General features: G+C 45.6%; 1 protein-coding gene across 3 annotated transcripts in view; it reads right to left on the bottom strand.

Annotated features, from left to right (window-relative positions):
* Positions 1 to 27830, bottom strand: part of SPHKAP (SPHK1 interactor, AKAP domain containing) — a 343766-nt gene that overhangs the window by 173320 nt on the left and 142616 nt on the right. For all 3 annotated transcript variants that reach the window (XM_088466497.1, XM_088466516.1, XM_088466507.1), the window contains exon 3: positions 21398 to 21508. In XM_088466497.1, the coding sequence (XP_088322623.1) occupies positions 21398 to 21508 (111 nt within the window). The remainder of the gene's footprint in view (positions 1 to 21397; positions 21509 to 27830) is intronic.

Below are 27830 nucleotides of genomic sequence, written 5' to 3'. Positions count from 1 at the left end.
CCCTGTGTAACGGGATAATATACACTACCGTTCCCTAATGCTGAATCTGTGAGCCCTTTAGTTATTAAGTATCAGTAAGTTTCAGTTATTATTAAGTATCAGTTATTAAGTGTCCACTATGCCATTATTAAGTATCAGTTATTAAGTGTTCACTATGCCATTATTAAGTATCAGTTATTAAGTGTTCAGTATGCCATTAATAAGTATCAGTTATTAAGTGTTCAGTATGCCATTATTAAGTATCAGTTATTAAGTGTTCTGTATGCCATTATTAAGTATCAGTGAGTTTCAGTTATTATTAAGTATCAGTTATTATGTATTCAGCATGCCATTATTAAGTATCAGTTGTCCATGAATAGTATTTTCTGTTAAGAGGTTCCCAAAACCTCTTTTTATTTAATGAATTGTTTGGAGGCATCTAAGAACTTGACCATTAAAATATTTACTTTTAGAACATCATGATGTTTGTGTTATGCTGTATACCCTTTAACCTGCAGTAGTTGAATATTGGCTGTTTTGTAGTTATTTATTATGTAGTTGTAACAGTGTGCCGGAGACCGGCGGTCACTTACTGGGTCCGGCAATATTGGAGTCCCGTTCGGCGGCTGGCTGCGGGCAGGAAGTCCCCGGCGCTCGCTGCTGGGGTCTCTACTTGGAGTCGCTGCGGCTCCCCTAGGGGAGCGCCCGCTGTCCTGCAGGAGAATTCAAAGAGACGCGCCAAACATGACATCACGTTCGCCGGGAGATTCGAGCTTCTCTCTATAAAAGGGAGTTTCTGGGCACTAAAGTACCAGAGTATAGGCTCCCAAACCATACTCCAGCGTTCCCAGTGATTACTACTGCTTGTTTCTGACCTTGGCTTCGTTTGTGACCTGATTCCGTCCCCTCCCTGGTACTGCACTTGTTGTTTGGGTTTTGACCTTGGCTTTCCTTCATGACTTGGTTTACGACTGCTCCATGGTACCATCTTGTCCGTTTGGTTGTGACCTGGCTTGTCGACTACGTAGTATGCCTTGCCATGTACTCCGCTCTAATCCAGAGAACACCAGCACCTGTACAGGGGAACCAAGTCTGAGGGCCGTGACCTGCGTGTTGGACACAGCTAAGTCCAAACCTCCTTGCGGAGGTCCCTGGTGAACACTGCCGATATGTTATACTCCTCGCCTCTGTACTAGGTTTTCGCCAATCCCTAAGCATGGGCTAGCATCCAATATCAATCTGTGAGCTGTGACAGTAGTCCTCTGAGTTAGCAATAGTGATAAGGACAACACTGGTGATACTTGTATCACCGATTCACCGCTGTTCTTGTCAAATGGGCATCCACATGCTTTGCATGAAATCATAAAAGGACCCCAATAATGACTACCACCAGCAATGCTCAACGCTAGTCACCGCCGTTTGTAGCTTCTTAATAATAGGACAAAATCCTATCTAGAAGGGTTTTTTTTTTAACCACCTAATAAATACGTATGCTTCGAATGTCCAGTTTTAATGTCCCCTCAGTGCCCTTTCACGGAGCACTCTTGGACTCAGTGTCCAAGAGGTTTGTTTTGCTCTGTTTTGTTGTGTATCTATCATTTTTAGACATCACAGGAAATCCATGAGTGTCCAAAACTGCCCATGGGTTTTGTCAAGCAAAATAGCAGCAACATAAAACTGATTTAATATACAAAGGAATAGAACTCCACTCAAAATATACATCCCACTTCCCCTCAATAAGTCCCCTGCTCACAGGTCCAGTGAGGTTCATTCCCCTTCAAACTAATTTAATTTCTTCCAACTATTTTGAAACAATGTTCTTCAATAGAGCCTAATATACTGTATACAGTGCATCCGGAGAGTATTCACAGCGCTTCACTTTTTCCACATTTTGTTATGTTACAGCCCTATTCCAGAATGGAATAAATTCATTTTGTTCCTCAAAATTCTACACACAATACCCCATAATGACAACGTGTAAAAAGTTTTTTTGAGATTTTTGCAAATTGAATAAAAAAAAAAAAAACCTAAGAAATCACATGTACATAAGTATTCACAGCCTTTGCTCAATACTTTGTTGATGCACCTTTGTCAGCAATTACAGCCTCAAATATTTTTGAATATCACGCAACAAGCTTGGCACACCTATCTTTGGGCAGTTTCGCCCATTCGTCTTTGCAGGACCTCTCAATCTCCATCAGGTTGGATGGGAAGCGTCGGTGCACAGCCATTTTCAGATCTCTCCAGAGATGTTCTTTCGGATTCAAGTCTGGGCTCTGGCTGTGCCACTCAAGGACATTCACAGAGTTGTACTGAAGCCTCTCCTTTGATAACTTGGCTGTGTGCTTAGGGTCGTTGTCCTGCTGAAAGATGAACCGTCGCCCCAGTCTGAGGTCAAGAGCGCTCTGGAGCAGGTTTTCATCCAGGATGTCTCTGTACATTGCTGCATTCATTTTTCCCTCTATCCTGACTAGTCTCCCAGTTCCTTCCGCTGAAAAACAACCCCACAGCATGATGCTGCCACCACCATGCTTCACTGTAGGGATGGTTTTGGCCTGGTGATGAGCGGTGCCTGGTTTCCTCCAGTGGCAAACGCAGGATTTCTAGAGGGGGTTTTCCAAATGCTTGATTTTACGAGTGTGGCCAATCCATAAAGAGGGCATACTAAGCACTTATCCAGAGTTAAAGTACAACATACAAAGTGTTTTGAATTTTTGAGTGTCATAATTCCAGTATATACAGAACCAGCAATCACAGTAAGCCATTATATGCGACAGTAGGGCTAGCCTGTCTGCGCTGAATGTTTTTGTTTCAGATGTGGGCACCAATCCAGAGTATAAGAGCAAGTCCGGGTGTCTGGGGGAGCAGCAGAAGAACCTAGCACTGCCCTGGACATATTTAGACATACTGGTCTCCTTATGCACTGGATACTGTATTATTATATAGTAATAATAATTAACCCTATTGCACCCCTAACAGTGCATGTTTTCCAGATCTAGTTGATGCACAGGTGTATTTATTACAGGCTCACACATGTTAAAAGTTCCACAGGTGGGGCTAATTATTCATTTGTGATACTGAGAAGAACATGCAGCATTAGTAAAATTCTATTATATTACTATTTCTATTGTGGTCATGGTAAGGGTGCCTATGTCCTCAAAACATAATGCCTGGCATTGACGCCAAAGCGTTCAATCTTTGTCTCATTAGAACAGAGAATTTTGTTTCTCATGGTCTGTGAGTCCGTCAGGTGCATTTTGACAAACTCCAGGCGGGCTGCCATGTGCTTTTTACTAAGGAGTGGCTTCCGTCTGGCCACTCTACCATACAGGCCTGATTGGTGGATTGCTGCAGAGATGGTTGTCCTTTTGGAAGGTTCTCCTCTCTCCATAGAGGAATGCTGTAGCTCTGACAGAGTGACCATCAGGTTCTTGGTTTAGACGGCTGGCCAACTCTAGGAAGAGTCCTGGTGGTTCCGAACTTCTTCCATTTATGGATGATGGAGGCCACTGTGCTCATTGGGACCTTCAAAGCAGCAGATATTTTTCTGTACCCTTTCCCAGGTTTGTGCCTCCAGACAATCCTGTCTCGGAGGTCTACAGACAATTCCTTGGACTCCATTCTTGGTTTGTACTTTGACATGCACTGTCAAGTGCGGGACCTTATATAGACAGGTGTATGCCTTTCAAAATCATGTCCAAACAACTGAATTTACCACAGGTAGACTCCAATTAAGCTGTATGAACATCTCAAGGATGATCAGTGGAAACAGGATGCACCTGAGCTCAATTTGAGCTTCATGGCAAAGGCTGTGAATACTTATGTACATGTGATTTCTTAGTTGTTTTTTTTTATAAAATTAGCAAAAATCTCAAAAAAACTTTTTACACGTTGTCATTATGGGGTATTGTGTTTGTGTGTAGAATTTTGAGGGCAAAAATTAATTTATTCCATTTTGGAATAAGGCTGTAACATAACAAACTGTGGAAAAAGTGAAGCGCTGTGAATACGTTCGTTCCGGATGCACTGTATGAGTAGGGTATACATTTGTTTTGTGGGAAAATGATCTAAATGGTAAACAACCGGCTGCTTAAAATGTGATTGTTCTAGGTCAGCTGAGATTGGCCACTGATATGATTATTTGTGTTTAAATCATTTCTCCAGAAACAAACAAACCATTGTGTGTGTGTGTTACATCCTATAGTCATTATCGCACCTGCCGCTATGAACATGTAAGAGAAGGAGATGGATGCCATTTAACATGAAAATAATGGTTTGATATGAATTTCGTCAACTCCTCTCTCCCAATATCTCTTTATAATGTATACTAAGTGATGATGCTGTAAGATTGATGTGAACTTTAAAGCTAGAACAATCCATGAATAAATGTATGAATCTTTTTATTTATCGTGCTTCACGAGTACACCCTCCTGATAAGTAGAATGGAAATGAGTTAACCTCTTGGCTGTAGAGAGAAAGGTATTTTAAAGCCATTCCCACGCAGAGTCATTTTAGACAAGATGATTGCTGCAGAAACACATGATTTTCTCTCTTGTTGATCTGCTACTAAGTTGTCATTAAATCCACCTGATAGTGAATATCCCGTGAAGCTGGAGTTATGTCTGTTTTTGTATTTGTCACGTCTACTTAAAGTCGCTGTCTCTTACAGAGAAAATACGCTGGCTTCCCCGCTTCCTCCTCTGCACTATTCCCAGGCTATTCATCAGTCTCTACTGCAAAGGCCAAACCGACCTAGACATGTCCCATCTCCCTGTGACACAGCGTCTTCATGTCATTTCTTATAATCCATAAACATTTCCCTCCTGACTGAACATCCGTGCAAGTTAAATGACAGTATTATGACCTCAGTACATCCAACTTTGTGCGGCATGCTGAAGGTGGCAATAAATGCCACCAAAAAAAAATTAAATTATAATTTAAGAGACATCTATTCACACATAGCTACTAAATACTGGCTTATTATATCAGTCCTACAGTGTTGGGTCTTTATTGTGAAAAGGAAAAACAATGCAGTTCAATAATACATTCTGCAACTACCTATGACATTTTAGGGTTTGGGTGTTGGTTCCATTAATGGAGGAGGTTTAGCACAGTACAGTTGGAATATAGTGAAAGAACTTAGGACCAGTAAGCAGCAAATATCTGCAGTTTCTAATATGGGAAAATACATTTTGAATAGTTTAATCACATGTATAATATATATTATCCATTTTTATAAGCATATAAGGATTGCCTACAGATCTATGGAAAGGTACTTTTAGAAACATAAAAAACGTCTACCTTATGTGATAAACTAGGCCTTGCTAAAGATGGCCTTAACTACCAACATCAGTTTTAACAAGAGTTAGGCCAATATAGCATCCAGTGCAGTAGCTAGTGCTCCCGCAGCCCGGTGCAGGCCACACCCCTCCACATTACGTCACATGGAGGGGGCGTGCCCTTCACCCGGCACTGGGTGTGGGTGATTACAGCAATGCCGCACCGCTTGCACACCTCTAGTTACGGCCCTCATAGCATCTAGTATAGTCTCAAAAATAGTCTAATGTCTAATAATAGTTCTATGAAAACTGATTTTATTATTATTATTATTAGCCATATCAGTAAATGTGTATTGGAGTTGATTGCTAGAGTATCAGTCTCTGGGCAATCACCTTCCATCTGCAATTACTACTGTGTTACGGAAGAGGCTTGGGAGCCTATTCATCATCACTACTGGGTTAGTTTCCAACTACTTTTAGTAGCAGGCTCATTCTCTATTAGGGGCAACCTGATATTCAGCAAACTTTCAGTTTTTGCAGTTTTTCTGTGGGAACCTACAACATCTTCAGATGGCATATGGTTCCCAGAGCCCCACTCCTTCCTATGGGAAGGAGAGATGGGCTGCGAAGAGGCATCTGTTCAGATCCCTCCACACTGGATATAAATTGCAAAGTTCCGTCTGTAGGAATTAGTAGTGGACTTGGCAGTGGTAGGAATCGTAGGGACAAATACTTTTCTGAGCAGCTGCCCCGCACCAGAGCAATATTGAATATGGTAATTTGCGGCGAGTCAATAACAAAGTATTGGGGCACTTTAGGGGCAAATTGATTAATGGCCAATTGGTTGGTGTCAAAAAGGCTATATCCAGGAAATCTCATTTCCTGCTCTCAGCACATAGGACAATGTCATTACCTAGACATCCTTTATTTAAAAGGATTCCTGCATCCATCTCTTCAGTGCATCTCTATTTATTTCACATCTGTGTAACGTTATTTCTGACTGTCACCTGCTCATTACAGGTATACCTGGCCAATTACCTGGGTATTCGAGGAATGCAATAGGGCAGTGGTTCCAGGGTTGACACCTTTTTATATCCAGGGAGTGTGGCCAAAACAGCAGTAGGGTTACAACCATTTTGGCAAATATCAGGCTATTTTGCTACCATTTTAAAAAAGACAACATAAAATGTATTTATGACATCAGATTCGTGGATATATCTCCCCTTCTCTATAAGTGAAACACTTATATGCCCCTTATATTTCATTGCCCTTCTCCACATACCACTTTATATACCAGAGCTCACTTATATGAATCACCCCTTCTCCACATGCCCCTTTTTATATGCCAGAGCTCCCTCAAGCCTCTTATATGCCATCACATAATGCCCCTTTATATGCCAAGCCCCCACATGGCTCTTTTATGCCATCACCTGCATGCCCTTCATATACCATCACCTACATGCCCTTTATATGCCAGAGCCCCCTCATATCCTTTATGCCAGATCCCCTCCTCCAAATGCATTCAAAGCCCCTACTTGTCCTTGGCTTGGCTTACAGATGTGTCCTCCTACACTGTTGCTCAAGTCGCAGCAAATAGCCCCTCTCGGAGCGCCAGGTCCCAGGTGACTCGGCCGAGGGCCTTTCTCGCTCAAAATGTGCGTCTTATTCACATAAATAAAACAGCTTGGAGCCACATAAACATTTTACACTGATCAATATGAAGTGTGACATTAGTACATCTGTGTGTGACGGAGTCTGGATCTGTATATGAAGTGCTATGATGTAGCGGTTGCAGCTTTTTATCACGCCAAGTTCTGTTGTGCTTCATCTGCGACTTTGTACAAGTTTAGAACTAATTCCTGTGAGGGTAAAGTCGCAGCCCAGCGTCTCTAGTACACTGTGAGTGGTATTTTGTGGCACCTGTGTTGAGAATAAGATGCAAAATTGAAAGAAAACGATGGTACTCTACTATTCTCGGAGTCACGCCGGTCATCTTGCGCTGTATGGCATATAGACGCTAGGTGTATAAGGACACATCTGTACCTCGTGTATTGGATCTGATGATTGCAGCAGAACTGCAGAGGCTGTGATCATTGAGAACTGTAATTACAGCCCAGGCGGCCATGAAGGAGGAGACTGCTGGTGTTTGTTGCGGATCCCCCATCATACATTTTAGAAACGTCAGTTTCCGGGGGAATTTCCAGAAAAATTAGTTCAATAAATATGCCCTTAAACTCTTAAGGGTGCCAAATAGAAAATCGGTTAAAGAACTCAGGAACAGGATAAAGGAAAAACAAATCAACAAAGCACAGGCAACAAAAGGTACCACAAGCAAATAACTCAGAGAACAAAAGACAAACTGAAAGCAAACTAAAAGCACAGGACTAGATTACAGGATTAAGAACAATTGTTTTTTATCAAAAGACAAACAAGACTTGTCACAGGAAACAAAACAAATAAAAAATAGCAGGCAGGGTTTGCCGCTGCTCCAGGGACCTGACCACAACGAGCCACTAAGGTGCTAGGAAAAAGCTTGGTTTTATACAGTCTTCCCAGGAGATAGACCAGCACCAAGCACAAGCTGCAGATCTGTACACAAGACAGTGCTCCTGATTAAGAGGTTTTAAATCTGTGCATGTGTTCACAATGTTTACCACCAGGAAACGTAGATCGTTCCTGGTGGTAACGAAAATCCATGCAATTCCGGCAGTGACTGGGGGAGTGGCTTTCATCTGTGGGCGTGTCTGGGAAGTGTTGATGCCAGGGACTAAGGGCCTGATTCAGAGCCGGTCGCTATTTGCGGTCGTTCGTTCTGGAAAAAGGGGAGGCTATTCAAATGAACCGTTCGCTCCTTGCGGTCTGTTGCCGCCTCCATGTCTGAACGAGCAATCAAAACATGTGTTCGTTTTTTTAAAAAAAACGCCCCCCTGGCCGCTCGCATCATACGTCATGCCCGCTATTTATTAGATTAATCGAGTACATCGAACAGCGTATGAACTGCTCGCTATTCTTGTGGTTGGTTTTTCCAACCACTATATTGCGAGCAGTTCTGACTATAAAATAACCCAGTGACGTGGTCAATGACACTGCTGTTTTAATTATGCACACCCATAAAACGCCCGTTTTCACCTTTAAGCACGCCTGCGTTCTGATCTCCACTCCCCGTTTCCAAACACCATCCCCTGTTACCACCCACATACGCCTCATTCTGTCACTCAAAATTGCAGGCATTCGCTATATTGCGAACAAACGATTTTCGGCCGCACTGACTGGTTCGTGCATGCGTATTAAAAACCGTACGCATGCGCAGATGTGCGAACATCGCTCGGAACGAGCGTACTGCCGCTTACGAGCGGCTCTGAATCAGGCCCTAAGTCGGAAGATGCAGTTTCACTGGCATTGGTGGCGATGTACTGTCAGACATTCTGAGCAACCATAGGGTTGCTCTAATACCTGACGGTTTGGCCGATGTTTACTCGATAATGCGGCTATTTGTGCACTGCAGCGGATTACATCCACTTCTCAGTAAACAACCCATCAACTGCGGCATTAGCATAAATTCGCAGTAGCTGTTGCATTAGCATTCACCTCGGAATCAGCCCCAGAGTTCCTTAAGAAGAGCAGGAGAAACACAGTAATGAAAGAGACACAGAAGTAGTATAATAATAATGCACTGATCCCCGGTTAGAAAAAAAAAGTTTGAAATGATAATATTGAAGTGATAAAATATATATATATTTTTTATTGCTATAAAGAACGTCAGCCTTATGGCATCTTATTAATAAATAAATCCCTTGGTCTGTATTTGCATTTTGGTTGCTAGGGCTAATAACCCTGAGTATATTTGCAGATGGAATATTCATAGTGCATTCAGTTATTGGTTAGGAGAATCTCTGTCTGCTATCTGCATATCTATACTATATATTAGGGGTGAGCGGGTTCGGATTTCTGAAATCCGAACCCCCCCGAGCCCCCCCGATCCGAGTCTGATCCGAGTCAGGCTCGACTTTTCCCGCCTGACTCGGATCTGAAATCGAGGCAAAACGTCATCATCCCGCCTTCCGAGTCTCGCGGGTTTTGGATCCTATATAAGGTACCCGCGTCGGCGCCATTTTCTCACTCGGCTGTGGACAGTGAAGAGGGAGGGTGGGAGTTAGGGCTGTGTAGTGTAGTGTAGTGTAGTGCTGCTGTTGTCCACTACTTCAAAGTCCATAGGGGCTGGCTGGACTGTGTTGTGCAGTCAGTTCTCCATAGGGGCTGTGTCCACTCCAAAGTCCTGTGCAGTGTCCCAGTCCTAAAGGAGTGCTGTAGTGTTGTCCAGGGGGTGCTCTGTCCATCAGGGGTGCTCCCCCCAAGTGCTAAAAAAATAATATATTTTCTGTGTTTGTGAATTGTGTGCGCAGTAGCCGCACGTGCATCAACAAAGTAGTGCCAAGCGTGCGCCTGTGTCATAAGTAAAGGGCCGGCTGGCTTGACCGTTAAGGGTGCTGTAACCCCCGAGAGTACACTCCAGTCCAAACCAAAAAAAAAATTATTTTCTGTGTTTGTGAATTGTGTGCGCAGTAGCCGCACGTGCATCAACAAAGTAGTGCCAAGCGTGCGCCTGTGTCATAAGTAAAGGGCCGGCTGGCTTGACCGTTAAGGGTGCTGTAACCCCCGAAAGTACACTCCAGTCCAAACCAAAAAAAAAATTATTTTCTGTGTTTGTGAATTGTGTGCGCAGTAGCCGCACGTGCATCAACAAAGTCGTGCCAAGCGTGCGCCTGTGTCATAAGTAAAGGGCCGGCTGGCTTGACCGTTAAGGGTGCTGTAACCCCCGAAAGTACACTCCAGTCCAAACCAAAAAAAAAATTATTTTCTGTGTTTGTGAATTGTGTGCGCAGTAGCCGCACGTGCATCAACAAAGTAGTGCCAAGCGTGCGCCTGTATCATAAGTAAAGGGCCAGCTGGCTTGACCGTTAAGGGTGCTGTAACCCCCGAAAGTACACTCCAGTCCAAACCAAAAAAAAAATTATTTTCTTTGTTTGTGAATTGTGTGCGCAGTAGCCGCACGTGCATCAACAAAGTAGTGCCAAGCGTGCGCCTGTGTCATAAGTAAAGGGCCGGCTGGCTTGACCGTTAAAGGGTGCTGTAACCCCCGAAAGTACACTCCAGTCCAAACCAAAAAAAAAATTATTTTCTGTGTTTGTGAATTGTGTGCGCAGTAGCCGCACGTGCATCAACAAAGTAGTGCCAAGCGTGCGCCTGTGTCATAAGTAAAGGGCCGGCTGGCTTGACCGTTAAGGGTGCTGTAACCCCCGAAAGTACACTCCAGTCCAAACCAAAAAAAAAATTATTTTCTTTGTTTGTGAATTGTGTGCGCAGTAGCCGCACGTGCATCAACAAAGTAGTGCCAAGCGTGCGCCTGTGTCATAAGTAAAGGGCCGGCTGGCTTGACCGTTAAAGGGTGCTGTAACCCCCGAAAGTACACTCCAGTCCAAACCAAAAAAAAAAATATTTTCTGTGTTTGTGAATTGTGTGCGCAGTAGCCGCACGTGCATCAACAAAGTAGTGCCAAGCGTGCGCCTGTGTCATAAGTAAAGGGCCGGCTGGCTTGACCGTTAAGGGTGCTGTAACCCCCGAAAGTACACTCCAGTCCAAACCAAAAAAAAAATTATTTTCTGTGTTTGTGAATTGTGTGCGCAGTAGCCGCACGTGCATCAACAAAGTAGTGCCAAGCGTGCGCCTGTGTCATAAGTAAAGGGCCGGCTGGCTTGACCGTTAAAGGGTGCTGTAACCCCCGAAAGTACACTCCAGTCCAAACCAAAAAAAAAATATTTTCTGTGTTTGTGAATTGTGTGCGCAGTAGCCGCACGTGCATCAACAAAGTAGTGCCAAGAGTGCGCCTGTGTCATAAGTAAAGGGCCGGCTGGCTTGACCGTTAAAGGGTGCTGTAACCCCCAAAGTACACTCCAGTCCAAACCAAAAAAAAAATTATTTTCTGTGTTTAGCCGCACGTATATATCAAATCGATATAACATAAATGGAGGACCAAACTTTCTCCGATAAAAATAAAATAGAGAAAGATCAAGAACCACTTCCTCCTAGTGCTGAAGCTGCTGCCACTAGTCATGACATAGACGATAACATGCCATCAACGTCGTCTGCCAAGGCCGATGCCCAATGTCATAGTAGAGGGCACATACAATCCCAAATGGCAAAGTTCAGGAAAATGACCTTGAAAAAGACATTTAAATCAGCTGAAGAGAAACGTAAACTTGCCAATATGCCATTTACGACACGGAGTGGCAAGGAACGGCTAAGGTCGATCCCTAGTATGTTCATGACTAGTGGTTCAGCTTCACATGACGATGGAAGCCCTCCTCCCACTAAAAAAATCAAAAGAGTTAAGCTGGCAAAAGCACAGCGAAGAACTGTGCTTTCTAAGAAGATATCACAAATCCCCAAGGAGAGTCCAAGTGTGGTGGTGGTTGCGATGCCTGACCTTGCCAGCACTGGACGGGAAGAGGTGGCTCTTTCCACCATTTGCACGCCCCCTGCAAGTGCTGAAAGGAGCACCCACAGTCCACTTGCTGATATGCAAATTGAAGATGTCACTGTTGAAGTACAACAGGATGAGGATACTGGTGTAGCTGGCGCTGAGGAGGAAGTTGGCGAGGAGGATTCTGATGGTGATGTGGTTTGTTTAAATCAGGCTCCGGGGGAGACAGTTGTTGTCCGTGGGATGAAAAAGCCCATCACGGTCATGCCTGGGCAGAAGACCAAACATTCCACCTCTTTGGTCTGGCAATATTTCTATCCAAATCCGGACAACAACTGTCTTGCCATATGTACCATATGTAAAGGTGAAATAAGTAGGGGTAGGGACGTCAACCACCTAGGAACATCCTCCCTTATACGGCACCTGCAGCGCGTTCATAAAAAGTTACTGTCAAGTTCAGAAACTTTGGCTAAGACCGTAAGCAGTCCAGGGACACCTAAATCCCGTTGTCCTGTTGTATCCAAGCGCCTGCAAACCACACCGTCAACTCCCTCCTCGTCAATTTCCTCCTTAGTCAGGATCGGAAGTAGTCCTGCAGGCCATGTCACTGGCATGACTGACTCTCCTATCCGGGATTCCTCTGGAGGATCCTGCATTGCTACGCCTACTGCTGCCGCTGCTGCTGTTGCTGCTGCTGGGAGTCGTTCATCATCCCAGAGAGGAAGTAGGAACACCACTACTTTTACTAAACAATTGACCCTCCAACAGTCCTTAGCGAGGAGGATGAAGTACGACAGCAGTCATCCTGAAGCAAAACGTATAACTGAGGCCTTGACTGCTATGTTGGTGTTAGACGTGCGTCCGGTATCCGCCATTAGTGCAGTGGGATTTAGACAATTGATGGAGGTAGTGTGTCCCCGGTTCCAAATCCCGTCTAGATTCCACTTCACTAGGCAGGCGATACCGAGACTGTACAGAAACGTCAGAAAAAGTGTCCTCAGTGTCCTGAAAAATGCCGTTGTACACAATGTCCACTTAACCACGGACATGTGGACAAGTGGAACAGGGCAGACTAAGGACTATATGACTGTGACAGCCCACTGGGTAGATGTATCACCTTACGCAGCAACAGCAGCAGCGTCACCAGTAGCAGCATCTCAGAAACGCCAGCTCGTTACAAGGCAGGCTACGCTGTGTATCACCGGTTTCAGTAAGAGGCACACCGCTGACAACCTCTTAGAGAAACTGAGGGAAATCATCGCCCAGTGGCTTACCCCACTTAGACTCTCCTGGGGATTTGTGATATCTGACAACGCCACCAATATTGTGCGGGCATTACATCTGGGCAAATTCCAGCACGTCCCATGTTTTGCTCACACAATAAACTTGGTGGTGCAGAATTTTCTGAAAAGCGACAGGGGCGTGCAGGAGACGCTTTGGGTGGCCCGAAAAATTTCTGGCCACTTTCGCCATTCAGCGACTGCGTGCCGAAGACTGGAGCGCCAGCAAACACTCTTGAACCTGCCCCGCCATCACCTGAAGCAAGAGGTTGTGACGCGGTGGAACTCAACCCTCTATATGCTTCAGAGGATGGAGGAGCAGCAAAAGGCCATACAAGCCTATACATCCACCTATGACATAGGCAAAGGAGGGGGTATGCACCTGACTCAAGCGCAGTGGAGAATGATTTCCGTGTTGTGCAAGGTTCTCCAGCCCTTCAAACTTGTCACACGTGAAGTCAGTTCAGACACAGCCAGCTTGAGTCAGGTCATTCCCCTCATCAGGCTTTTGCAGAAGCAGCTGGAGAAAGTGAAGGAGGAGCTAAGACGGAGCGATTCCGCTCGGCATGTGGGACTTGTGGATGAAGCCCTTCATTCGCTTTGCCAGGATTCCAGGGTGGTCAATCTGTTGAAATCAGACCACTACATTTTGGCCACCGTGCTTGATCCTAGGTTTAAAGCCTATGTGGTGTCTCTCTTTCCGGCCAACACAAGCCTGCAGAGGTGCAAAGACCTGCTGGTGAACACACTGTCAGCTGAAGCGGAACGTGACACGTCAACGGCTCCTTCTTCATTTTCTCCCGCAACTGGGGCTGCCAGGAAAAAACTTAGGTATCCTAAGCAACCCACTGGCGGTGATGCAGGGCAGGCAGGACCAAGTTTGGACATCTGGTCCGGACTGAAGGACCTGGCAACAATTTCTGACATGTCTACTGTCACTGCATATGATACTGTCACCATTGACAGAATGGTGGAGGATTACATCGGTGACAGCATCCAAGTAGGCATGTCAGACAGTCCATACCTGTACTGGCAGGAAAAAGAGGCAATTTGGAGGCCCCTGTACAAGCTGGCTCTATTTTACCTGAGTTGCCCCCCCTCCAGTGTGTACTCCGAAAGAGTGTTTAGTGCAGCCGGGAACCTTGTCAGCGAAAGGCGTAGGAGGTTGCTTCCACAGAATGTGGAGAAGATGATGTTCATCAAAATGAATTATCAACTCTTCCAGGGAGACCAGCCTCCAGAAGGTACAGAGGGACCTGTGGTGGTGGATTCAAGTGGGGACGAGTTAATACTTTGTGAGGATGAGGATGTACACACTGAAGAGGGTGAGGAATCGGTGGATGAGGAGGATGAGGATGACATCTTGCCTCCGTAGAGCCAGTTTGTGCAGGGACACATTAATTGCCAGCTTGTTTTGTGGGGGCCCAAACGAACCAATCATTTCAGCCACAGTTGTGTGGCAGACCCTGGCGCTGAAATGATTGATTTGTTAAAGTGTGCATGTCCTGTTTATACAACATAAGGGTGGGCGGGAGGGCCCAAGGACAATTCCATCTTGCACTTCTTTTTTTTCTTTGCATTATGTACAGTTTGGGGCCTAGTTTTTCTAACTGCCATCCTGTCTGCCACTGCAGTGTCACTCCTAGATGGGTCACGTGTTTGTGCCGCCCACTCGTGTCGCTTAGCATAGTCATCCAGCTACCTCGGTGCAACCTTTTGGACATGAAAACACTATTGTGAGGTGTGAGGTGTTCAGAATAGACTGGAAATGAGTGGAAATTAAGGTTATTGAGGTTAATAATAGCATAGGAGCAGAGAAACCAACAAATTCTGTGATTTTAGCTGTTTTTATGCTTTTTTAAAAAAAAATACAGATCCAAAACACAAAACCCAGAACCCAAAACACGGAAGGGTGGTTTTGGCAAAACCAATCCAGATCCAAAACACGAAGAAAGATCCAGATCCAAAACCAAAACACAAAACACGAAAAGTGGCCGGTGCACACCCCTACTATATATTATATAACAGATAATGAACAAAGCAGGTGTTTATTATCCTTAAGAGAGCAGCCTATAACAAATAGGGTGCACCCAAGAACCGGGAAAATGATAAAAAGTTATGCTATATGTCACTTAGAATAAATAGGAAAATAGTAGTATAGACTGAAAGGGTGATCTAAAAGAAGAGATAAGTAATTAGACAATAACTCAGGTGGTCCTTCCTGCTGATCTATGCCATGACACATGGGACAGAGGAGCGTATGCTGAGCCTTGAAAAGAGGAAACAAACACAGACTCATCTGACCAGAGTTACACCGGCTTATCGAAATTCAGCCCAGGCAGCATAGAGGAGGAGGGAGCCGCTGCAGTCTCTACATGAAGGTGAGAGGAAGAGCAGACTACAATAAACACATTTGTGTGGCCTAGTCTGTTGTGTGTCCCTGTATATGTATACATCTATATCTAACCTTACCTTTGTATGTGTGTGTCTCCAGTAGCATCACTGGGATCGGTGACACCCAGTGCGCCAAATAGACCAGCTGAAAGGGGGTGTGGCCTTGCAGGAAAGGGGGGTGGCCTTGCAGTTCATCCCCAATTTCATCACTCTGGAGGTGTGCCCTGCACTCCCGAAGACTCTACCCATTCTGCCGGCTCGGGAGCCAGACGCTGCACAATAACATCACAGTGCAGTGCCCTCAGTCACTGAGGAGGAGCCGACATTTTGGTGTCTCCTCCTCAAAGGTTGACACCTTGTGCAGTCCGCACCCCCTACACCTCTCTAGTGATGCCACTATGTGTCTCTATATATGACCCTACCTGTATATGTGTGTATCTCTATATGTAACCCTCCCTGTATATCTGTGACCCTCCTTGCATACTGTATGTGTATATGTAACATACTTGCTGACTTTTTGACTGCCCCTCCATGAGGGGACAGCTAGGTCAGCATAGCGGGGGCGTGTGAGGGGCATGGTGTGGCATAGGTGGCCAGTACAGGAGCATGATGGTATGATCATGTCATTAAGGCCCCATCACCGCTATACACTACGATTACCAACATTGTAAAGTGCGGGGCTTGGCTGTGATGATGCGATTCAGAACGAATCGCATCATTGGCCGCCCAGACAGCCCACATAACTCTGGAAAGACGCAGTGCAGCTCTGGGAGACTTGAATGCTCTTCCGGGCGGCTAGGAGTGCCACCTGAGATTCGGGAGCCTCCAGGATGTTTTGGAAGAGTAGGCCAGTATGATATATAACCCCCTGTTTATGCGTGTCTCTATTTGTAACCCTCCCTGTGTATATGTGTATCCCAAAAATCTGGGATTTGAATCCCCAGGATCAGAGATGCAATAACGGGATTTCGGGATTAGGTAAACCGGCATTGTTGCTGCATTGTATAGCAGGGCCGTGGCTACGATTACGCAGTTCAACGAGAATCGCGTAATAGGCTGCTCGGACCACCCACTTTAATCGGGAAGTGGGCGGCGCCGGAAAGAAACTGTGCAGCTCCTGGAGACTTGAAAGCACTTCCAGTCATCCGGGAGTACCACCCAAGATTCGGGCGCCTCCCAACCCTTCCAGGATTATAGGCAAGTATACCCTAGAAAGCATTTCTTATGCTTGGCTCCAAAGTACTCAAAGGAACTAAACTTAGAAACATAAAATTTGTTCAAACTCCTCCATCTTTAAAGGACAAACAAAATATTTAATAGTTAGGAGAACAGATTTGCACCTTGACCAAACCATGTTGCGCTGCAGGGGGAGGGGAGCAAAGTAAAATATGCAGACAGATATAGAATTGCGGAGGAGTGTATCCTACAATAGTTCAACTATAAATGTGATTGGTGTGAATGCAAGTTGTGTTTGCATGCTGAGCTGCATTTGCAAGTAGCACAGAAAAGATGGCACAGTAACACTCACAAGTTCCGAAAAATAAAAGATTTTTCGAAACTTGATTAATGGCATCATTTCTACGTCCCCCCACTAAACTGTGGGAACTGTGGAAACTATCAGAGCATAATTGTAACCAGGAGATATCGCCTACGTTACATGTTTTGATGAATAGGTGAGTTACTATGGAATCACAGTTTAGGCCCGTTTTCAATTGGTTTCGCGTACGATATAAAGTTTCGCCTGCCGGACTTTTTGCCTAAATCGCGTATTTTAGCCACGGAAACTTATCGTGCGCATACCCGTGATTTGCCCTATTCAAATCCAAAAGACACGAAAAAGGAGATACGCGAAGTCAGAACAGGCGAAAAGTGCTGTCAGAATCGGGGAAATCAGCCTGAACCCCCCAAACAGATGCAGAAACATTGGGGAACAATGAAATAGTGCCCGATTAGCGCTAATAAAACTGTTTGGGGTACTTAAGTTCGCACAGTTGCCTATAATTAGCATCTTTGCATAAGTGGTGAAGAATGGCATAAAGCAGTATTTTTAGGCAAAAATAAATAGTCCTGTCAAATTTGGGGTACCTGAAAATGGGTGCTAGCTTATTTAAAAGTCGGTAAAGTGAAGTTTTTAAAAACATAAAAAGTCCACCTGCAGCAAGCACCTGCAATAAAAAAACACCTCACCCCTACTTGCAGACCCTCAAAAAGTCTATTTCGCTACTTTTTATGTTTGTACCCCCACTTTGTATATTTTTTTCCCCAAATTCAAAGTACTTTTTTGGGGTGTTCCTCACTTTTTTAGGGATTTTTTTACTCAGTTCCCTGTCTCAAGGGTTCTGAGTGGTTTTGCCACCTTTGCACCCCAAAATAAAAATGTAGCACTTCTTTTCTCCTGCTATTCAGAGGCAAATCTTTTTTGCCTATTACATTGCATTGACTTTCCGCATACGCGAAAAGCGGATAGAATTGAATACGGAGATAAGTTTCCGACTGGCGAAAAGTCGCAATCGGCAAAACTTTTTTGCGGATCTCGGCTTTTCGTTTCTAATTGAATACGGGCCTTAGCTGGATAATTACGTGAAAAAAAAACTAACTTAAGTGATGATGAATAGGCCCCTCAGAGAGGAACTATGATGAAACCTTTCACAACTCTAAATCTGTCCGCACAATTAAAATTTGTCCCCGTCCTGCAGCACATCGCGTCTTTGCCAAGTTGTGAGTTAACATTTGTGATGTTTATTTTGTAAACAAATGAAATGATACACTGCTACTGTAGCTATCTTCAATTTCCAATGTTACAGCAATGTACACAGTTCAATAATCTATTTAATAGTTCTCCTTGCCCAGTCCCCACATAATTCCCCTGGTGTCACAGAAGAAAGACTATTAGAGAAAGTGAGCTGGAAGGAACTAACCAGTAACCACTGGCCAATCTTTCATTATCTGTTTATGGCAGAAACAGTCGGATTAAGAACCCATGGGACCTAAAGCAAGCTGCCAGTTTGCACCCTTCCTTTTCAATCTGTTACTAGCCCCCCAGCAATGCGCTACATTCTCTTCAACACAATGTTGTAGCTATTTATGTGGCTGATAGTGGAAAGTATTTGCTGAGTACAGAGCAATCTTGACCGTCACTTTATCGACAGACAAATTACAGTATGTGGTGCTTTCCCTGGCCAAGTCAATGAAGGAAAAATGACAGTACAGTATGTGGTGCTTTCCCTGTCCAATTCAATAAAGGAAACAAGGAAAATATTCTCATGTCACATGTATGTTGCTGTCACTGATCCTGTTCTAGATTCCACTGAAGTCTTTTACACTGTGTCATGTCATTCAGCTGCTTAGTATATTAATATATAGTACTTTATATATCAGTGGTTTCATCTCCAGTCCTCAAATACTCCCAACAGGTCATGTTTTCATATTTCATGATTTCTGTCAGTAAAAATTAGTCAGGAGAAACTCATGTGCATGATTAAAGAATCCTGAAAGCATGACCTGTTGGGGGTACCTACTGTAGATACTGTAGACAGACAGATGAGTCACTAGTCCCTGCCCCAGTGGAGCTTACAACCAGTGGCGGAACTCCCAGAGACAATGGAGTGAGTTGCCGCCGGGCGCCAGCCCTGAAGAGGGCACCTGGCTCCATTGTCACCCGGGTCCCGACCGTTCCACCTACTGGCTTCAGTGAGTCAGTTAACTTCTAACTAGTAGTACTGTAGAGGAGCAGATCAGCTGAGCTGAGCGCCGATCAGCATCAGCAGCGCTCCTCCTCCGGCTCCACCATGTCTAAACTGTGTGGTCTCTCTGGTCGCGCCGTCGCGGATGTCACGTATCATGTGACCGCCCGTGACTCTGTGCCTGTCCCTTCTGAGGAGCCAAGACTCCATCTCCGACACACTGCTGCTGCTCTGCAACTTACTTGGCACCCTGACCGGCGGCTGGCTGCGGGGAGAGAGAGTAGCCGGAACCCGGGAGAGAGGATCTGTGGGCTGGCTGCGGGGAGAAAGAGTAGCCGGAACCCGGGAGAGAGGCTCTGTGGGCTGGCTGTGGCACTGCAGACAGGCAGTATCAAACATTACAGTAAGTCTGTCTCAGTGCCTGTCAGTCAAGTGCAAGCCAGGCAAGTCCTATGAAGGTGGGGTGGGGTCATCGCTGGGCGTAGGACTCAGGGGGGGGATTATATATTTAAAAAGCACTTATTTTATCAAGCATGTTAGGGGGGGTATAATTAAAGATTATGTATTTTATCACTCTGCCAATGTCATGTTCAATTATTTAACATGACAGAATGATAAAACATATGCTCTTTAAATACATCACCCCCCTAACATTACAGGGTGATAAAACATATGCTCTTTAAATACATAATCCCCCCCTAACATTACAGAGTGCAGGGGCAGGACTGTGGGAGACAATGGAGGTGCCTACCGCCGGGCGCCAGCACTGAAGGGGCATCTCTTCCATTGCCCACAATATATTCACCCCACTTAAGGCTATTTCATATAAGTGTTTTTGTGCATATCTGATAGATAGATAGATAGATAGATAGATAGATAGATAGATAGATAGATAGATAGATATGCACCATATATGTTTTCCCTTTTTTTAGGGGGGGGCGGGGGCACCAAACTATAACTTGCCTCCGGGCGTCTAGGATGAATTTACGCCACTGCTTACAACCTATGTTCCCTATCACATAGATACATATACACAGGGTAATTTTTTTGCAGATGTCAATTAAACTACCAATATGTTTGTGTAGTGTGAGAGGTACCACATGCAAATACAGGAAGTACATAAAAATGTCACAAATTTGTACCGGCACATTTTTCTTTCGGTATAATTTGCTGTAGCAGCGCAAATCACTAGAAAAATGGTGCAGCGGACATTTTCTTGGAGATTTGCACATGCGCACTAGTGGTGTCCCTGGGACTGTGGCGCAGGCGCCATGCTACCGGAGACCTGCTCATGTGCAGTAGACTCTGACACAATGCCAGAGTCTACTGCAGCACAGAGAGGAGGGGGCCGGCACGGAGTAGTCTGCACACGGGCCTCCTCCTCTCTTCAACCATCCCTGGTAGAAGCTTAAGTTTCTAGATAAAGCAATCGTGCTGGCTGTATAGCTATGGTTTGGTGTCGTAAGCCATAACATCACTCACAATTGAAAGTACCACAATTGGGTATCAGATGTTACCATTCTAAAATATCGTCAGACTAACACCGTACTTGGCAACTTTAGAATGTTTCCCTCTGGCAGGGTTCCCTGAGGGGAGATGCAGCATTAGGTGAATCATGGGTTTGGGAAGCCAATATGATGAAATTCTCTGAGAAACGTGTCATCATTAGCAAGTGGACAGGATGTGTGAGACTAACCTATTCTTCTGGGTCCACGGGACTCCCTAAAATAGACGTTCAGCGAGTGTAGGCACGTATGACTAACATTCATATTTTGTTTTAGGCAAGCATTGTTTAACCCTTTAGCAAATCTCCTTCAGAAAATGCTGAGGATTTATGACGTCTGATGTTTGGGTACAGAAACTGACTCCTAACAGCCATAGCTAAGAAGCATTACACACCTCCAACTTCTCTCATACTGTGCTGCCAGTCTTCAACCTTAGGGGGATTAGATACAGCCATGACCACAGATTACTGGGCTCTGGGGTTTATAATCTGAATATTGCCACATTTCAAAACCAAAATTAATAACAGATAAACGGATCGGTCTTGGTTTCAGCAACCTGACTTCTTAGAAATGCAGTGTACAAATTTACAGGAGACATTTTACATTCCAGTCATTAAAGTAAAAATAGCATTATCCCAATTTTTCACCATTCTGCGGCTGATGCAGAGTTTGTGTAGCATATCTTGCGGTGAATTTTCCATGTGCATTTGTGCTCCTGATTTACTTACACCCCCACATCAGCCCCTTTATTAGTACTATTAATAGATCAATGTCTGTTCCATTGTTAGATACTTACAGATGCGCAGTTGGAATCCAACCGATCTTCTACCAGTCCGATCTTGCACAAGTTCTTGGAATTCTGCAGCCAGTACTCTAAGGAGTCTGAGGATCGGCTGGGACAGATTACCTGGGAATGGAAAAACACACATTGAGCCTATAAGTGACATTTAAGACAGTTTCAAACATGGCATTAAAATGTAAGACCTGCCCTTTCCGTAGCATATATATTCTGCATGCACCTGATGTTAGGCAACAGGCATAGATTTTGCAAGTGCAAATAACGGCATTTGTGACAGTGCAAAACTTTCTAAAGCTGGATACACTCTTAAACGATGTGCGATGGAAAGATATATTGCATTGCCATGCTACGATGCGATATATCGTTACATTCATAAAGCAACAACATGGTGTGTGGCATCGTCCAATCTGATGTGCAGCACAGCAGATGGGAAGATGCAACCACCCAATTCATCAAACAATGAATTGGGCAGATTGGGAGTACACACTATATGATTGTTTTTGCAATCCATTAGGGATCGCAAGATCGGCCAATATATTGTATTGTGGGCCTGATTCACAGTTGTATGTGTGCCTGAAAAGGGGACATGGCCTCTCGGGGGAGAGGTGTGATCTTGCGGGGAGGCAATCGGGAAGCCGACTGCCTAAATACCAGCAGCCGGCTTCCCGACTGCCATTTCCCGGCAAGGGTGAAATGCCGGGCGTCTAGATGTAGACGCCCGCATTTCCCCGACGCCGGGAGGCCGGCGCCCGGCATCCCGATCGTAGGGATGCCGGGCGCCGCGAGCGGACAGTCGCGGCGGGGGGGGGGGTTAGGCTTAGGGCTCCCGGGGGGGATTTAGGGTTAGGCACCCCCCCGGGAGGGTTAGGCTAGGGGGAGGGAGGGTTAGGGTTAGGCACCCCCGGGGGGGACTTAGGGTTAGGCACCCCCCCGGGTTTAGGCAGCGGGGAAGGGGGTGGTTAGGGTTAGGCACTTAGAGGGGGGATTAGGGTTAGGCACTTGGGGGGAAGTTAGGGTTAGGCACCCCTAAGGAGGGTTAGGGTTAGGGGGGTTAGGTTAGTAAATACTTACCTATCCACGATCGGGATTTCCAGCGCTGTCGGGCTTCCGCTGCGTCGCACTCTGCTCCTGTCGGGCTGCCGCTGACGGGAATCGAACCGCCGGCCATGCGGCCGACGGTATTTCATACCAATTCCGATCTTGCGGCACCCCCATCATACATCTTTCATTAGGGGATGATTTTCTATCACTAAAATAGCAATGTGAGAATGTATCCATTGTTCAGAGCGTGCATAACTTCCCACTGACAGCTAAATGCAGGATGTGTGTCAATGTGGAAGGCAGGAGCCTAACTGTGGTATGGCGGGGCCCAGGAGATGCAGATACCTGGTGTGATGCAAGACTGCACCAGGAATAACTATGTCTATTCACGCAGGGCCTCGATATTCACAATGCGTTGTGTCCATGCTACCACACTTGGCCATACCCCTTAGTACCAGGGCCCAAAATGTCCTTGATGACCTTGGCCATTGCTAGTTAGAAATTGCACAGATACGTCCATTGTAAGACACATATAGATTACAGAAATAATTCTCCATTACAAACCGTATATTCCATGTAAATATTTATCATTGCATATCACATATTACTGTACAGAGATAATACTTACCATTGCCAGGCATACAGTTAATTAACCATTGTCTACTATATACTCGTATTACAGATATATACATTGCCCATAGTATAGTGCAGAGCTAAAAACTCCACTGAAAGACACATATTTCTGAGAAAGATTGCTCATTGCAAACTGTATTGTATATAGCACAGAAATACCCACATTGCCTGCTGCAGCTGGCACAGGTAACCACCAATTACCAGACACCTGGTACACAAAATGCCCCTATTTCAGATAGGTACCTCCATTACCAGACACCTGTTGCTCAGACCCTCCCTCAACTGCCAGCCGTGTGCTGCTCTACTGATTACTCTCTGCCCCAAACGCCACACCCCTGCTCAGAGTTCTGTACGGCTCTAGTAGTAATATCTAAGGAGGTGGCAAGGGCACCTTCCACTTGAAAGGATATCATATGTGTGGTACCCTGCAAAAATGGTGAATACATTAGTTTTTCTCAGTCCTGGTCCTCAGCTCAGGACCACTAACAGTTCACATTTTCCAGGCTGCCCAGCAGGTGCACAGCACAGGTGTATTACCAACAATCACATTTTAAAGTTCCACTGATGGCCTAGAAAACATGAACTGTTTAGGGTCCTAAGGACCAAGGGCCTGATTCAGAGCCGCTCGTAAGCGGCCGCTTGTTCACTCCGAGCGATGTTCGCACATCTGCGCATGCGTATGGGTTTTAGTACGCATGCGCGAACCAGTCAGTGCGGCCGAAAAATCGTGTGCTCGCAAAATAGCGAATGCCTGCTAATTTGAGTGACAGGAGGAGGCGTTTGTGGGTGGTAACAGGGGAAGGTGCTTGAAAACGGGGAGTGGAGATCCGAACACAGGCGTGCCAAAAGGTCAAAACGGGCGTTTTAAGGGTGTGCATAATTAAGAAAGCAGCGTCATCGACCACGTCAGTTGGTTGACTTTTAGCCAGAACTGCTCGCATGATTGCGGTAGGAAAATGCAACCACAAGCACTGCGAGCAGTTCATTTGCCTTTCGATGTACTCGACTAATCTAATAAATAGCGGAGATGACGTATGATGCGAGCGGCCAGGGGGCATTTTTAACAAAAAAACGTCCGCATGTTTTGTTCGCTCGTTCAGACATAGAGGCGTCAACAGACCGCAAAGAGCGAACGGTCAATTTAAATAGCCAGCCCCTTATTCTGGACGAGCGAGCGCAAATAGCGTCCGGCTCTGAATCAGGCCCCAAGTTTGAGAACATTAGAGAACACATTGAGCTTATGTCCTATTACTCTTGCCTGATTCAGCAGAAGACGCTAATGCAATCGCAGGTGCAATTTCGCACGGAATGCAGCTGCGAAAATATGATCATAGTTGAAAAACTTACCTGAGCATAGGGACGCCCACACGTACCTTCTCATCTGGTCCGACGTCACGGACCTGCGTAAACATCGGTAACATCGAACGAAGATCGGACAGCCATGCGGCCATTGCGGCAGGTCTGACCTGTCTTAAATACTGAAGCTCTCCTCGGACGCAGAGAGGTCTCATGCTGCGAAAGCAACTGCAATGGCTAATTATTGCACGCCCATGGTACGGCGTTTAAACTGTCAGACACGACTGCGTTTACTTAACCACAACCCCCCATATGCTGGCCACATGATATTCACTTTGCAAATGATTCCTATGTGCGCACATAATGGCAAAGCTATTGCGCCGCGTGCGCAGTGAGACTTACAGGCATACACAATGGCAATTAATCACCTGATCTGAGTAAATCGCAGAATTGCATCCGCTGCTAAATCATTTAAGACACATGAAGCTAAATTGAGCAATATTTTAGGATACCATAAAAATGTAAATGAATGAAGAGCATCCAACAGTGGTACTAACATAGCTCTGACAAGGAGTAATACTACAGATATTGCTACACATTCATTTTCTGGGGGCGGTTGCCAAAACCAGAACTGGAATGTGGTCGTACACTTAGATATGCAAAAGAAGGACAACTACAGTAGGTGCTTTCAGTGGTGTAGCAACAGCCCCCACAGAGTATAGGGGGTGCCGGCAGGGCGGGGAGCGGGGACGTGGTGCCCCAGGTTTCCCTATCCCAGAGGGCCCCACGGTCAGAGCACTCAGCACATTGCTGCACTATGACTGCAGTACCGAGTGCCCGTACTCCTCCGGTAGTGTATAGAACCCTTTCAGTATTTGTACCTGGAAGTGACGTAGAGTGAGGGCAGAAGTGCGGTTCCATACCCATAAAGGCCACTAAAAAGAGAAACTTGTCTGCTCTCCAAGCTTCGGGCATAGTGACTCGTTTTGCTCGCCACAACATTATATTTCCTCTCTGTGTCCACGTGGATAGTAGGGAATTACTCAAGACATCAAGACCATCGCGACCATCGGGCTTGCGACGAGACCCTTGTGATAGGGTCTCGTCTGCCGCAAGCCCTGGAGTGCTTTTGGCTCTATCAGAGCCAAAAGGCCCTCTGGCCCTCTGGCCCCATCAGCCTCCCAGATCTGTCTCCTGCAGTGCACTCTGGGGGATGTAATCCTTTCCTTTACCGCTGTCATTAGCTGTTGTCTTCCAGAACTACACTGCACTGCAATCCCCTCAATTGTGAGTACATGTTTGTGACATAACTTTTATTTGTGCATGCAGAGAAATATACATATGGGGGGGCGCCACAAACTTTTATGGTAGAGGGGAGCACAATATATAGTTACGCCACTGGGTGAATTCACACACAAAGTAACTGCATGATAGCAGGGGTGTAATTAAAGTATTTGGAGTCCAGGGCAAGATGAAAAACTGAGCCCCCCCTCCCCCACTATGTACGCACAATGGCCGTGGCCACTGAAAAAATGGGGTGTGTTAACATAACACGCCACCGTTTCTCGTCACTCTGGGAACATTCCTTTCCATTCCATATGCACCTTAATGCCCCCAGTAATAATGCCCCTTATGCAGTGCCCCCAGAAGTAGTGCCCCTTATGCAATGCCCCCAGTAGTAGTGCCCCATATGCAGTACCCCCAGTAGTAATGCCCCTTATGCAATGCCCCGTTGTAGTGCACATTATGTAGTGCCCCTTATGCAGTGCCCCCAATAGTGCTCCTTATACAGTGTCCTCAGTAGTGCCCCTTATGCGGTTCCCCCAATAGTGCCCCTTATACATTGTCCCCAGTAGTGTCTTTTACACATAAAACACACAGACAAAGTGATACTTACCAGAAATCCCTGCTTCCCCGGTTCCCCTCGGCACCATGGGAGAGATGTCATGACGTCTCTCCCTTCACCCACTGTGGGAGACGGAAGGCGGAGCTCATGAGTGAGCTCCAGCCCTGGGTGCAGCAGCCAATAAGAGTCTGTCTGACTCTTATTGACTGCAGTGCTAAAACAAACACACCGCCGATGGCGTCGGTGCGTTTGTTTTAATGTGTAGTGCAGCGGACCACACTGCCCCGCTCGACCCCCCACGTTACGCCACTGCATGCTAGCTTCCTTCTAAAGCTGTGATGGTGGGGGACAAATTTCTTCTTTTGGTGGCCTTTATGGGTATGGAACCGTACTTCTGCCCTCACTTCACATCACTTCCAGGTACAAATACTGAAGGGGATCTATACACTACCCTACTATTATGCGGCAATAACAATGATTTTCTATCACCACTTATTGCCGCAATGGAAAAGCTATTAAGTCTTACGCTGGGTACTTGCCAACTGTCAATGAAATAGTAGCAATCTCCCTGACTCCCTGAAGAGACTAGCAATCTACCTGATTGCACCTTACCCCAATTATGTAGCTGCTATATAAAAGAAAAAGATAGAGATATATATACATTAAAATGTTATAATTAGTATCATTTCCCTGCATTGGTTATAAGGCACAATGATCCCTATGGCTACATGCATTTTCTGAAAAGTATTAGTGTGTTTACATCAACAAGTAGATCTTACTGACTGCTTTGGGGCTCGTTTACATTTGGATGTAAGTCAGTTTATGACACGTCTCTCAGATGTAGCCGTACACGCCCACTTTAACGCATGCTCGTAGTTGTTGCTTTCACAATCAACCTGAAATGCTTTTTCAAAAGTAGGCAAGTATGGCAGACACTAAACGACGTGTGTACCCAGCGATGCGACCAGCGCCCCCCCCCCTCCCGATGACGGGCCGACATATCAGGCAGCCGGTACACACTAGACTATCCAGTGCCCACCCACCCAATATGTCGGCCCCTGCCACATGCCGCTGCAAAGTGTCTGACGACCCCACGGGAGTGCACACCACACGATATAGTGGGTACACAATAGACGATTTTGCGGATTTGTCGTTTCGATCCATCGTAATCGGGCAAATCGCTAGGAAAATCGCCTGTGTACCCAGCTTTAGTGACGCAGCGGCCCAGCGATGACTTGAACTTTTATAAAAGAAAAAAATAAATAAAACAAATATAAAAAAAGAATAAATAGAACAAATATATCATAAAAAGCTTAATAGCGTTCTGAAATAAAAAAATAAGTATTCATTGTGCCATCTATAACCATCACAAGATAGAGGGCTTGATTCAGCAAGGATCGCAACTGCGATTACACACACGCAATCAGCTGATTGTCGCATTCTGCGCATGCATATGTATCATAGTGCGTGTGCGCGAACCAGTCACTGCGATTGGAACTGCAATCACACTGACTACGTAAACCCATCGCAGAGTGATTGACAGGAAGTGCTATTTGGGGGTGGTGATGGGGGGTGGTAAGCGAAATGCAGGCGTGCCAGGGCGTTTGAACGCCA

The sequence above is a fragment of the Taudactylus pleione genome, unplaced genomic scaffold (genome assembly GCF_031769625.1).
Source record: "Taudactylus pleione unplaced genomic scaffold, aTauple2 ptg000066l, whole genome shotgun sequence".
NCBI classification, from domain to species: domain Eukaryota; kingdom Metazoa; phylum Chordata; class Amphibia; order Anura; family Myobatrachidae; genus Taudactylus; species Taudactylus pleione.
This window is presented reverse-complemented; position numbering and strand designations above follow the sequence as displayed.